The 14,535-nt window shown below is 40.5% G+C and overlaps 2 protein-coding genes across 2 annotated transcripts; both read left to right on the forward strand.

Moving 5' to 3' along the window:
• Positions 1 to 6,353: 6,353 nt before the first annotated feature.
• LOC126797859 (inactive TPR repeat-containing thioredoxin TTL3-like) lies at positions 6,354 to 10,144 on the forward strand. Its single transcript, XM_050524599.1, has 7 exons — positions 6,354 to 7,513; positions 8,081 to 8,276; positions 8,365 to 8,549; positions 8,632 to 8,965; positions 9,079 to 9,283; positions 9,371 to 9,477; positions 9,712 to 10,144. Exons 1-7 carry the CDS (start codon positions 6,552 to 6,554, stop codon positions 9,859 to 9,861), a joined length of 2,139 nt encoding a protein of 712 aa, XP_050380556.1. The 5' UTR covers positions 6,354 to 6,551; the 3' UTR covers positions 9,862 to 10,144.
• A 1,254-nt stretch (positions 10,145 to 11,398) lies between these two features.
• LOC126799960 (uncharacterized) lies at positions 11,399 to 12,668 on the forward strand. The gene is made up of 4 exons (XM_050527221.1): positions 11,399 to 11,525; positions 11,638 to 11,682; positions 11,784 to 12,190; positions 12,281 to 12,668. The coding sequence occupies exons 1-4, from the start codon at positions 11,421 to 11,423 to the stop codon at positions 12,282 to 12,284; spliced, it is 561 nt and encodes a 186-aa protein (XP_050383178.1). The 5' UTR covers positions 11,399 to 11,420; the 3' UTR covers positions 12,285 to 12,668.
• Positions 12,669 to 14,535: the final 1,867 nt, after the last annotated feature.

Genomic DNA, 14,535 nt, shown 5'->3' on the forward strand with positions numbered 1-14,535 from the left:
TATGAAAACATCCATGCCTACTTTGTTTCTTGGTGTGGATGAGTCAGTTTTTCGTTGTGAAACATATGTTTTGGGCAAGAGTCATCGATCTACTTATTCCCCTAGTACTTCTCATAAACCCACTCATCCTTTTGAATTAATTCATTCTGATGTTTGGGGACCCTCCAAAGAATCTACTGTATCCGGAATGCGGTATTATGTGTCATTTATTGATGATTGCACACGTCTTTCGTGGATTATTCTTCTGAAAACCAAAAATGAGGTTTTTCCAGCTTTTCAAGCCTTCTATACCACTGTCCAAACACAATATAATGCCACAATTAAAATTCTTCGTTCTGATAATGGGGGGGAATATGTGAATCATGTCTTTCAGGAATTCTTTAACGCACATGGAATTATTCATCAAACAACGTGTCCTTACACACTTGAGCATAATGGCGTTTCCGAAAGAAAAAATCGTCATTTACTTGATATGACTCGGTGTATTCTCTTTAGTGCCCATATGCCTAAATACATTTGGGGTGATGCTGTCCTAACGTCTGCTCACCTCATTAATCGTCTTCCATCCCGTGTCCTTGGAGGCAAAGTTCCATATGAGGTGCTTGCCTCCCATGTTTCCTTACCCTCTTTTTCTAATCTTCCTGCCCGTGTTTTTGGTTGTGTTGTTTTTGTCCATCTTCCAAAACATCAGAGGTCTAAGTTGGATGCCCGAGCAGTTAAATGTGTGTTTGTTGGATACAGTGGACATCAGAAAAAGGGTACAGGTGCTATCATCCAGCTACCAGACAGTATTATGTCACTATGGATGTTACTTTCTTTGAGGACATGAGCTATTTCACGTCTTCTGATACTGCTCTTCAGGGGGAGAATTCATATTTTGAAGAGCTGTATCATGAAGAGGGGGAGACAAGTCAGTCAGGAGATATGGTGCCAGGTTCGATTGAGATTAATGATATATCAGCTACACATGCACCAACAGATGATTCTGGTATAGTCACTGCAGAGATTCAGGTACCAGAAGCTGACAGCACAACTGTCCCTCCTGCCTCGCCTACTGTTGTTTATACCCCTGACCAACGTTTCCCTGGTACAGAAGATCACTCATTTAAGGTTAGTCATTCTATTGGGGCAAATAGTAGTGAAGCTAATAGTAGACAATATGTCTTGCCAAATAGGTCTACTCGGGGTCAGCCAACAAAAAATATGAAACTACCCTTCAGGCTAAAGCTAAGTATCATGTGGCAAACTTTATGTTTACCAAAAGATTGTCTAAGTCATATGAATCATTTGTGAATCAAATTTCTGCTGTATCAATACCTAACAAAGTGCAGGATGCATTGGGAGATCCAAAATGGAGGAAAGCAATGGAAGAAGAGATGGAAGCATTACAGAAGAACAATACTTGGGAGCTTGTATCTTCACCATATGGCAAGAAGGCAGTGGGATGTCGTTGGGTGTTTACAGTGAAGCATAATCCAGATGGGTCGGTGAGCCGGTATAAAGCACGCCTAGTAGCAAAAGGGTTCACCCAGACATATGGCATAGACTATGATGAGACATTTGCACCTGTTGCAAAGATGAACACTATTCGGGTATTGCTTTCTTTTGCTGCTACCTTAAACTGGCCACTTAGACAGTTTGATGTTAAAAATGCATTCCTTCATAAAGAACTTACAGAGGAAGTGTATATGGATATTCCTCATGGATATGTGGTAGCTTCTCCAGATAACTTTGTATGCAGATTAAGAAAGTCTTTGTATGGTCTTAAACAGTCACCTCGTGCTTGGTTTGGAAGATTTTCACAATTCATGAGGAAAATTGGCTACAGACAGAGTAATTCAGACCATACATTATTTCTCAAACACCAACAAGGGAAGGTAACAGCCTTAATTATATATGTTGACGATATGGTAGTTACTGGTAATGATACTATTGAGATGGATAGATTACAGAAGCAGCTAGCCACAGAGTTTGATATGAAGGACCTAGGTACGCTCAAGTATTTCTTGGGCATTGAGGTAGCCCGGGGAAGTGATGGAATCTATATGTGTCAGAGGAAGTACATTCTTGATCTGCTAACGGAGACAGGTATGTTAGATTGTACTCCAATTAATACTCCTATTGAGCAGAACCACCGGTTAGCAGAGTACCCAGATCAAGTGCCCACTGACAAAACTCGTTATCAGAGGCTAGTTGGACGCCTGATTTATTTGTCACATACCAGGCCAGATGTCGCATATGCAGTAAGTGTAGTGAGCCAGTTCATGCATAATCCGAGCGTGGATCACATGGATGCTGTTGTGAGGATTTTGAGGTACTTAAAATCAGCTCCAGGGAGAGGAGTAATGTTTTCTAATCACAACAATATCCTTGAGATTTGTGGCTTCACAGATGCAGACTGGGCTAGAAATATTACGGATCGAAGGTCGACATCAGGGTACTTTACCTTTGTTGGAGGTAGTCTTGTTACGTGGAGGAGTAAGAAACAAAATGTGGTAGCTCGATCTAGTGCTGAAGCAGAATATAGAGGTATGGCTCAAGGAGTGTGCGAGTTATTGTGGCTTAGGAATTTGTTACAAGATTTGGGTGTTAAGCCTAAGTGTGCTATACAGTTGTACTGTGACAACAAGGCAGCTATTGATATTTCACAGAATCCTGTGCAGCATGATCGTACAAAACATGTAGAGGTTGATCGTCACTTTATAAAGGAGAAGCTAGACGCTAAAATCATTTGTTTTCCGTTTGTTCCTACAGAAGAGCAACTTGCGGATATACTCACAAAAGGAGTGTCAAAAAAGGTCTTTTATGACTCACTTAGCAAGTTGGACATGGTTGATATGTATGCGCCAACTTGAGGGGGAGTGTTGGCATGAGCTGAAACATCTGTAAGAGCTGGTAAAGCATGAAGCATGTTACTCATGGTGGTGTTAACAACTAGGTTTAATCATTATGATTAGTGCTAATATTCTCCAATCTTTCCTATAAATAGATAGCTTAAGCATTGTATCAATCATCAAACAATCAATACAAATCCTTATATTTAAGTCGATGTGCCTGGGTCTTCGATGGGTTGAGTTGGTTAAGTCACTCGGGGTCTGTTCGTTTAGCTATGTGTATATTTTTGAGTTTATTTTCTTTTCTCTTCCCAAAATATATTATCATGCTTCCTAAACGAGCATCACACTCTTTTTTTTGGGATTTTGTTTTTTTAGTTGATTTAATGAGTCATTTTGCACTGCATGATGCATAGTCGCATACTGTACAATAATTCATACAAATTAAAGAAACAATTGGTGTATTGTTGCCAATGCATCATAGGTTGTTATGCTTAAGCCCAAGGGCATCTGGGTAATCTCCTGCCGATAAATCCAGGGAGTACGACATACCGTTGAAAAAAAGGGACAGTTTTGGGGTAAATCCACGTCAGCCCCATGATAATGGATTTCTGCTAAATTTAGAAAGCTTTTTTTTTTTTTTCCTGTTTGGGAAAATAAAATCGAATTTTTTATTGGACCAATGGGAAAATACGTTTGATGAATGAAGAACAAGGTCATGGGAAACAACAAAGCTCTAGGTCATAATTTTAATAGGCCTTTTCCCTTTTAATTTTCTTAACCCTAGGATGAGTACAACATGCAAATCTGTCATATCAATAGGGTTCTTAGTAATGAAAATCTTTCTTTGACTAATTGAGCAAGATGATTTTGGCACACTATTTCGATTTATTTAAAAAAAATCTTCATATGATGTTTTGAGATTGTGGAAAGCTTATCATTTTTGGAGAACTTGGAAAAGATTAATGACATTGGCAATCTCAAAATAATGGAGGTTCCTCTCAATTTACTTTTGTAATTAGTTCTTCTTGTTTGTCAACTTTCTTTTAATCCAAAAAAATCTAGAAAATAGAAGAAGCGCACATAAGCCTTGATCATTAGTGTTATCTCGGTGACCTGATGCGGTCCATGCTTTCGTGTACAATGCACTTATATATATATATACATACAGGCGTCTGCACCCTTAAAAGTGCGGACTTTCATGTTTTCACCAGAATCTAGCGCCCACAATGACTCTTGTCTTGCCAAACAAAGCCTATAATTTGGAGCTTCTGCTTGTCTGTGGAGTCACCACTTGCCGTTTTACAGTCAACATTGATCGGGGATAAAAATTTCTGATGAGTTAGCTCCTCAAACCTTCGATCTCGATCTCTTTGACCCTTATCTTCTTGGTGACATCGTCAGGATGTCATGAACTCTATTTACCAACATAAGCGTTACCGTCAGTGGCATTCCCTTTGTAAAAGCGGCCACGTCCGCACCTTTAGAGCTATTCGGACGTCCGCTTGTGAACCCGCCTATATATCACAAAACTAGAGTAATTTATTTATTTGCTTTTGCTAACTTATGCATATACGACCTAATAGACTCCTAAAAAATCCTTGAATAGAACAGTAGATTTTAATTGGGAAAAAAAGGGTTTCATTTGTTTAATAACACATATTTTTTTGTTAGTGGTAAATTGTAAGTAGACTTTTTACAAAAAGATAAACTAAAAAAGGATAAGTGTGAATTGTAAAACAAGAAATACAGATTCCGGTCCTCAAAAAAAAAAACACACACACTTTAAAAGCTAATATCACAAAGTAAATGAAATTAAATCAGGAAAAAATTTGTTTTTGGGGATAAAAGACAAGCAAAAGTCAATTGTGTCTTGAGTAGGAGACAAGCGAAAATTAATTATGATCAAATGAAGCTTGTACGTCTGGCGGCCTAGGCTTAAGACAGCCTTTGGCCATTTAGACAAATTTTTTGTTTTAATTTTCTTACTATTTCCTATTACTTTTATTATATTATATTGTTATTACTATCTCGATCATATCTCTCATGATACGATGGCTTTGAAATTTGTTTGAAGCTTCTAAGTTGACTCTAGAGGGGCGAGGCTATAAATCGAATCCAGGCACAATGATGGTGGGGTTGTGGCTCAAGACACCTAGAGTTGGTGGACGTGTTCAAATGGCAGTAGTAGTGTTAATGGTAGGTTTTTAAGTTGTGTGGTGATTGCGGTGGCGGGCTTTGGCAGCAGTTGCCGGAGTTTGGAGGTGTTGTGGGTCGAGGTAGGTTGTGGTCATCGTCTGTTAGGCCTTGAACTAGCCCTAATAATCTAAATTTGGCTAGGGTTTGGCTTTAGCCTAATTTCAAGTTTGTACTTAATTATCAATATCAAACTATTGAATAAGGAACCTAATTTTTTTTTACCTGATTCCTATGCTTACTTTTATGATTGCTTATTCTCTTTTTGAATGACGAGCATCAAATTATGAGTGTCTAGCACTAGTAGCACATTATAACTTTGTCCAAGAGTGGCACTGTAATATTCACCTAGTATGTAAGCAAATAAAGCAATTACAAAATTTACCCCGCGAGTATCGATTCAAATTATTTACCTCTTTTACTAAAGGAGGGAATGCAGTTTTTAAATACCGCAAGAGGAAACGGATATAAAAAACGGTAATTCAGCAGTGGATGTAATCAGAATTAAACACGTAAATTGTAATGATGGTTAACCATAATTTTTGTTAATCATAGTAAAAAATCAGAGAGAAAAAAGTAGGGGTGGGCACGGGACGGGATGGGACGGGACGGGGCTCATCCCACGTCCCGTCCCACTCTTTTGAATCGGGACGGGATCGGGACGGGACGAGGGTTTTTAAGAATGCATCCCACTCGGGATTAATCCCGGTTGGGACGGGACGGGATCGGGACGGGACGGGACAAATCCCAACTTTTTATGAAGTTAAATAAAAACCTATATTTTTACTTTTTCATTCACAAAGTAACATTTAATAATGAAATTTTAACAAAAAAATACATATTATGTTCAAAATATTATAATTTAGCATTATTATTTGAGTTGAAATAATTTTGGAGTTATTAAGAACATAAATTAGTTTCATTTTAATACAAATATATAAGAATTTTTAAGTTTTCATTAAAGGTGGGACGAGACGGGACGAAGCGGGATATAAATTATTCGTCCCACGTCCCGTCCCACTATTATGAAACGGGACGGAATCGGGACGGGACGAACGTTTTTAGACCTCCGTCCCGTCCCGTCCCTATGAATTTCGGGACGGGATCATGATTTCCGTTTTTTATGCCCACCCCTAGAAAAAAGCCTCTAGCTGGGTGGCGGTAAAGACAACTCAGCCACGGTAAACAAAGCCTTGTAATTATTTACCGCAAAAAAAGACAAAAAGGAGGTGAGATAAAAAAAAAATCTCTCTCCTTCCAGTCGGTCATTCTTTGCTTGCTCCTTTTACATCACGGGATCCCCATCCCCTTCTTCTTCTTCTTCTTCTTCTTCTTCTTCACTGCTCTCTCTGTACTTTCCCCATCTCTGCTTTCGTTTTCTTTCCTCTTCCATTAGTTTAGGCCACTCACATTCTTGAATGCTAGCCAGCATTCAACCCAGGACTAAACCCAGACCACCCGAATCTCAACTCTCCGAGTTTTGTCTGTCAAGCTGAGACATACAAACTAGTTCAAACTAAAATGCCCCAGACAGGAAAATCCCCCCAGGAACTGGGTTTCGACTCGCTCACGGCCCGTTTCCGTGACTCAGTGAGTTGCAGCAACAGCAATGAGGGTAGTAAGAACAAGCCCGATTCCAAAGACCTCGATCTGGGCTCGCCTGTCTCGCCGTTAATGACCAGGAGCTCGGTGAATGGCGTAAACAACAATGGCGGTGGCGCCACGAGTTCGAGCTCCAGTTCAGGCTCTTCCGGTTCGGTTTCCAGCAAGACGCAGTTGGGGAGAAGATCGGACGGCACACCCAACAACCACTCCGGCGAGCTTACTGTCTCCTCGGGAGCTTCTGAGAGCGTCCGATCCGTCACCACGCCTCCAAATTGGAGGCCGGCGCATCGGAGATCGGTCTCCGCCGGCCCGCCGTTGATCTACTCCGGTAAGACTTTCACCGGGATCAGTGGCAACAGTAGTGCTGGTGGAAATAATACAGCAACTAATTCGTCTACATCTTCGAGTTCAACCAGCGGAGGAACTGTGTTTCCCAGCGGCAATATATGCCCCTCCGGGAAAATAGCCAAGTCCGGAATTGTCTGTAGGGCCAGCAACAAGACAGATGTGTTGGGTTCGGGGTGCGGAAACTACGGACACGGCAGCATTGTTCGGGGGAATTCAAAATCGGATGTCGGCGGCAACTTGCAGGGGGAGGCAGTGACGGTTAAGAGGCAATCGGGGAGTGCTGCTGATCCGGAGGAGGTGAAGAAAGCTGGGAATGAGCTGTACAGGAAGGGCCATTTTGCTGAGGCATTGACAATGTATGATCGGGCAGTGTCTTTGTCTCCGGAGAACGCTGCTTACCGGAGTAACAGGGCGGCGGCATTGACTGCGCTGGGGCGGCTGGCCGAGGCCGTGAGGGAGTGTGAGGAGGCTGTCAGGTTGGACCCTGGTTATGGGAGGGCGCATCAACGTCTTGGTTCGCTATATCTTCGGTGAGTGGGAAATTGGGATTGGAACATTTGGTTGGAATGATGATGCTTTTGAGGGAAAATCCGAAAATGTATTTGTTTTTATATCGTGTTCTGGATGAGTGTGATTGGTGCGTTTAGTTTTGATATAACCTTTGTTTTGATATTGGTGTTGGTGCATTGGATTTGGAGAACTTGTCTCTGGGTTTGTTTGTTTGTTTCAGTTTTATATTGTTGTTGGGTTGATCTTGGACATTAACATCTGAGTGGAGAAAGCTGTTGGCTTCTTTTTGTTCTTCTGTGCTGTAGACTTGAGCTTCTTATGTTTCTGTTGTATCATGCTTCGAATTTCTGGATTGTTGATGTTTTGAATGCTTGTTTTGCATTGTTGAACTTTTAGTTTACTCAGTTTCAAGTCTGATAATTTCAAAGGTTATTCCTTGATGGATTCAAGTATACAGTTTATAGCTTTGTTGCCCTTCCATTTGCGTTCTGGAATAGTATGAATTTTCTTCAGTTTATTTGTCTTTCGACTCTCATTTGATCTAATTCAGAGTCATCTTAGTCAGTCTAACTTAAAATATTTTACAGTTTTGGGCTAGCTGAAAATGCCTCCAAGCACTTCTCTTTTCCTGGACAAAGGCCAGAACAGTCTGAGTTGCAGAAGTTGAAGTCAATGGAGAAGCATCTGAAACAATGTTCAGATGCCCGTAAGCTTGGTGACTGGAAGAGTGTGCTAAGGGAATCAGAGGCAGCTATAGAAATGGGAGCTGAATCCTCTCCTCAGGTTGAACCTCGTCTGAAGTCACTAGATCTTCCAAATTGATGTAGGCAAAGTTTCCAAGTTTCTTGAACTGACTAAGATCAAATTACAGCTTGTAGCGTCCAAGGTAGAAGCTCTGTTGAAGCTCCATAAACTCGAAGATGCAGAATCCATCCTATCAAACATACCCAAGTTTGAATATTACCCTTCTTCCTGCTTGCAAACCAAGTTATATGGCATGCTTGTTGAAGCTTATGTACTCTATGTCAGGGCTCAGGTTGAAATGGCATTTGGAAGGTAAGCTCCATATCAGAAACTTATAATGCATATCAACTTTGACTTTTAGAGTTAGTGATAAAGGATAGTAGATTTCTCGCAGGTTTGAGAATGCAGTAGCAGCTGTAGAGAAGGCGGGTGTAATTGATTACAGTAATGTTGAAGTTACAAGGGTATCAAATAATGTAAAGATGGTTGCAAAAGCTCGGTCTCAAGGTAACGATCTTTTTAGTTCTGGAAGGTTTGCTGAAGCCTGCGCTGCTTATGGGGAGGGACTCAAGTATGATAATTCCAATTCTGTTCTATACTGCAATAGAGCAGTTTGCTGGTCTAAGCTTGGACAATGGGAACAGTCTGTTGAAGACTGTAACCAAGCGCTCAAGATTCAGCCTCATTACACCAAAGCCCTTCTTAGAAGGGCTGTGTCAAATGCAAAGGTAACTTTTCCTTCATACATACATACATCTGATTTGGAAAGTTATTTCCTTTTAAAATTTTCATCTGTTGATATATATGTGATCATCAGCATTTCTTTTGTGAAATTTTATAGTTAGAACGATGGGCAGAGGCAGTGAGAGATTATGAGATCTTGAGGAGGGAACTTCCTGGAGACAATGAGGTTGTTGAATCTCTTCACCAGGCTCGAGTGGCATTGAAGAAGTTCCGTGGGGAGGAACTTCATTATGTAAAGTCTGGTGGTGAAGTGGAAGAAGTTTCTAGTTTAACCAAGTTTAAAGCTGCAATATCATCATCTGGTGAGTTTGAACAGCTTTTACTAGTTTGTTATTCAACCAATTCCAACTATCTCGTGATTCTAGTCGAATTGAAGTTTGAAATTTCAGGTGTTGCTGTCATTCACTTCAAAGTTGCATCCAATGAGCAGTGCGAAGAACTATCCCCATTCATAAATATGCTTTGTGTTAGATATCCATCTGTGAAATTTTTTAAGGTAGGTATTTGTTTATGTTTTCCCACTTTAAGATTGACTGCAGTCATGCAATCGCATCTGAGATTTGTTGTGGACGCTTCAAGAGATAGTAGGGTCTTTGCCTTTGATTTCTCTTGCAGGATGAATTCAACCTTTTGCGTTATTTTCAAAAGGCAGATATCCCTCATATTGCTTCGCATATTCACATCATCTGTGTTCCCCAGATTCGTAAAGTAAATGTTGTTTTGTTTGAAGGTGGATGTGGAGGAGAGCATAGCCATAGCAAAAGCTGAGAGCATAAGATCTGTTCCAACATTTAAAATTTACAAGAATGGTGAAAAGGTGAAGGAGATGGTCCGCCCAAGCCACCAGTTCTTAGAGGATTCAGTGAGAACCAGTTTCTAGCAAGCACCCATTTCTGGTCTCTCCTCGTATTTATATGGTAATTTTCCTGGTGTTTACCATCATTCATATCATACTAGGATTACCATTTTTCACCTGTGACATAATCAGCTACTCAATTGTTTCATACTTTTTAAGGCAGAGAAATCCTGCAAGAGAGAAATACTCAAAAGAAATATTCAAATAGCTTGTTAGTCCACATTTGTGGAATTTTATATATGATCATTATTCATTTAATTTCATCTCTAGTTTAATTCCAGCCTTTGGATTCCATTGGTTGTTTCAATTGCCAGCCTCAAATTAACTATTAAGTGTCCATTTTGAGTAAAAGTAGCTGGGAAAGTGTATAGCTCAATCATATTGTCTCTCTGTCTGAGAATTTTGGACAGAGAAAAAGGGGAAGATGTTGCTGGTTAGTGGCAATAATCTGTGTAATGCTTATCATGTTACATCATTATTATTCAAATATAAACACTTCATTTTCCTCTCAGCTGGTTTTTGAGTTACCAAATTATGGGAAGCATTGTTCCTTGACTTAACCTTGACCCCTAACCTAACCCAAAGCTGTATAGTTAGGTTGACCTAACCCCTAGTATTCAATGTACCCAAATGGCCACATATGTAGTAGTATGGGATTGAACAAGTACATCAATGTGTGCACGACTTGTATGTACGTACGTATATGAAGACCTACATACAAATTAAGCCAATTAAATGCCTCAACTGGGAATGTCTTAATGTCTTGGCAAATTAAAGTGAATCTTGCGTCGGTTGCCTGTGGGTGGCTCATCATGTGATCTCACTCACCGGAGGCCAGAGCATGAGCTCCTTGGCCTTCACTCCCTTGAGTTTCCTGATCCTTTTCTTCTCGACGTAGCCCATTACCAGCCGGCTGATCATCTTGAACTCATGCTCGACTTTCTTGGCTTGCACGATCCACATTTATCTGGTGCTCTCCGCGAATCCGACTTCCACGACATCATCGGCCAGTGGAAGAACTCCTTGTGGAAGTTCGAACGGTTGTAGGGTTGACATGGCTAACCTTACGCCTTGGTCGTGGCCTTTCTTCTTCACAATGCCTCCTACTTTCTCTGCTGCCATGGTAGATCATATGTTGGAGCTTCGAGCTTTGTTCTTGTTTCATAGGGACATTAGGTCCTCTCTGTTTATATAGGCGATTATGCGTTCAATACTAAATGCATGGAGCAAAGTATGATGGTCGGAAACCGAAGTATGTGCTTCGTGTATTATTGTTTCGCTCTGTTTGTTATATAGCTCACTTTGTTCATCATTAGACCAGGACTAGATCGAGATAGAATATTTACTAGAAAATTGAATGATTTACAGGCTTCCTGTAGTAATTTTTATAAGTTTTACGGCCTTAAACGAGAAATGGAAACCCGAAAGCATCAACAATCCTAAATATTAAAAAATAAAATATTAAAATAATAAACTGTCAAACCCGATGCGGATCCCAAATTCCACATATAAAAGCAAGCAGCATAGAGAGACACGCACAGAAAGAAAAAGAAATTGGTAAAGTTGAGTGAAGAAGAAGAAGAATGGCGAAGATGAAAAGGCAAAGCGAGAAGATGTCTCTGGAAGACTACCTCCTCCTCCTCCAGTCTCGCTCCCACCTCCACCTCACCGTCGCTCACCTCAACCAGGTTGTTCCCTCTTCCTCTTCTTCTCCTTCAATTCCTTACTCACACTTCTTCCTAATTTCCACTCTTTACCTTCAAATTTCAACTCATCCTTCTACCAATTTCTGTTCTACAGCTCATCAGCATGCACGGTTACAAAAAGCTTCACAGAGTTCACAAGGTCTAATTTCCTTCTCCGTTTTCACTCTCTCTGTAATCTTCCAATCAATTTGGCTTAGCTTTCTCTGTGACTTTGTTTTTTGACCATTTTCGGCTCTCCAGAAAGTTATGAGCGACGCCGTGAGCACGATGGACCTGGTGGAGCCCACCCGCTCCACGCTCGGCGACTACATCTCGCCGGCGGCCAACGCTTCACTCGACGACGTCGTCGCGGACCTCAACGTTCTGAGCTGGAAGGAGTGCGCCGTCACCGCCATCGAAACAGTGTGCTCGTCTCAACGAAACGACGCCGTCGCTGTGGCAGTGGACTGCTGCGGCGCTTCCGGTGCTAAATTTCAGGGAAAGGCTGAGGCGCCGGTGAAGAAAGCGTTGCAGAGGAGGAAGAAACGGACTCGTCAGGAGAGCGGTGATGCGGCGGGTAAGAGGCAGAGGAAGAGTTCGCAATGCGACGGTGATGGAGGCGGCGGCGACGCTCTAGCTTTGGTCTGTGTTTCGTCGGACTCTAATCGGTAATGAGCTTTCAAAACGCCATCGTTTCATGTCGTTCTGGATTGTTTTTGGGTTCTTACAATTTGCGTGCGTCTGTTTTTCGTTTTCAGTTAATTTCCTGCAACACCGGAAAGCGTTTTGGATGGGAGTTTTGGCGTTTGGCAACGCGGCCTCTCTGAGTTGTTGGCTAGTGGTTGATCTGTGATATTCGTAACGAACAGAGGGTTGTTAGGTAATTTAGGTCAGGCAGTAGCAGGTTTGAACCATCAATTAGGAGACAGCTTTCGGTAGACCTTTTCGGTACCTGATGAGACAATGTGGAGCTCAACAGAATTTTTCAGGATTGCAATTCGAATTTTATCACTCATTGCAGTTAGTGATAGAATTGTTAAGAGTTGTTAATCAATGACTGCTAGACTATTTAGTATCTTAGTTTCCGCTTATATTGTTCATAATGTTTGTGGTCATTTGAAGTGTTCCTTTTATGAGTTTGGTTTGGTGGACATTATATACATCCTTCAGGACTAAGAAATTAGAAATGAATTGAAAAAGTAGGTTATCCAAGTGCCTCTGTTACTAAAAGGATTTGGTTTTTTGGATAGTTGTTGAAAAAATGAAGATTTTGCGGTTTGCCTTGCTTTGTTTTGTGAGGCAAATGTACTAGAGCTTGTTGCGAGAAAACATTGTGTTACATCTCACTGTTCTAACCATCATCTATTATGTATTATAGTTTTAGAGTTTTAATTAAGTACTTTAACGTCTCCTCTGCTTCCGGTTAGATTTAGGATTCTCCTGATAGATTGATTTTGGTTTTTGTTTCCTATTTGACTTGGGATTCCTTTTTTTTTTTTCTAAGTATAAGGAGTTAAATCCGGTCGGGACATAGTTATATATAAGACAATAAGACTCACCCTTTTACATTGAACGAAATCTATGGCAGCAAATGCAAGAAAGGTAGGGAAAATGTCTGATAATGAGAGGATGTCCCGCGTCGACAGGGAAAGGGTATTCATGTGCAGCCAGAAAATTCTGATGGAAATCAACACGCATCGGGAAAATTCATTAATTGGAGGATCATCGTCGGCCACATTCACAACGGAGACCTATGATGGTGACGATGACTATGCTCATTTGTTTGAAGCAATTAAAAACGGAAAGCTGAAGGACTTCCAAGCTGGCCGATTCCTAACAGTAACAGGACATGTGTACATTGGATTGTAAGAAGGTGGATTCAAAAGAATGTATCATGGTGAGAACCGTGAGACATAGTGACATACTGGTGGTGAGATGTCCTTAGGGCTGTGTTTTTTTTTCCAGGATATAAGGCCGGATAGAATTTAAGTTTGCCAATCTGACTTCAAGTATGTCTGGAGGCCCCGATATAGTTGGACCTGAAAAATTAAAAGGTGTTGCTAAATGTACCCAACAAATTTCTTCACACACTCAGCAAAATAACATTACCCCTTAATTTCCAATTTTGTCTTTCCTCAAAGAACAAGAAAACGATAAAAAGAACTTGTGATTACACATACCCTACAAACCTTTAAGGTCAAGCGGAGAGAGCAGAGAGGGGCAATCCTTGAAGAACCCAGAAACAATTTGGATAAGAGGGATGAGATTATCCACTCATGCACCAACACCGTCAAGTTTAATTGATATAAACAATCATTTGTTTCTCAATCAAGTCTTTCATACGAGTCTCTGAAAATTGTATTACATGATTCTTAACACTAGTGTATGAATGACCTAATTAATGGGGTTACGACTACATATGAAATAGGTACCTATGAAATATATGTTTACAATTATATATCTTTTTCCCTCGATGAAGGCATTAGTTTGAGGGATGAACAATCCCTTATCTGAGATTGAGAAGAAGTTTGCTGGGTGGATGATCAATGATCCATCTCACAAAATTCTTATGAATTTGAAGAACAACTTTTTTACCTAGGTTACCTGATCAAGATCAAACAACAAAGTTCATGATCAAGAAGTTTACAGGGGTTTATTTTATTTATGAAATCAACAACCATTTTGCTGGGGTGTATTTTTCAGATGGTAAATTGGGAATATTGAACACAAAATAATAGGGTTGGGTATGTTAAGAAATTTAATGGTTACATTTAGCAACACCTTTTATCTAACTAAGATTTTAAATCCTATTAAAAAGATGTCATTAAAATATATCTAGATTGATTTCGCAAACATGGCGACAACACTGCAGCTTCATCTCCTCTGTGACTTCTCTCTTCTCTCTTCCACCGAAGGAATTTCCGGCCATCGACGGCCATTTTCAATTGTCTCCAACCGTCGGGGATTTTTCAGGTAAAATTTACTTCATAGATAACTCTTATTTGTCTTTTTC

This window comes from Argentina anserina, chromosome 6, assembly GCF_933775445.1.
Source record: "Argentina anserina chromosome 6, drPotAnse1.1, whole genome shotgun sequence".
Taxonomy (NCBI): domain Eukaryota; kingdom Viridiplantae; phylum Streptophyta; class Magnoliopsida; order Rosales; family Rosaceae; genus Argentina; species Argentina anserina.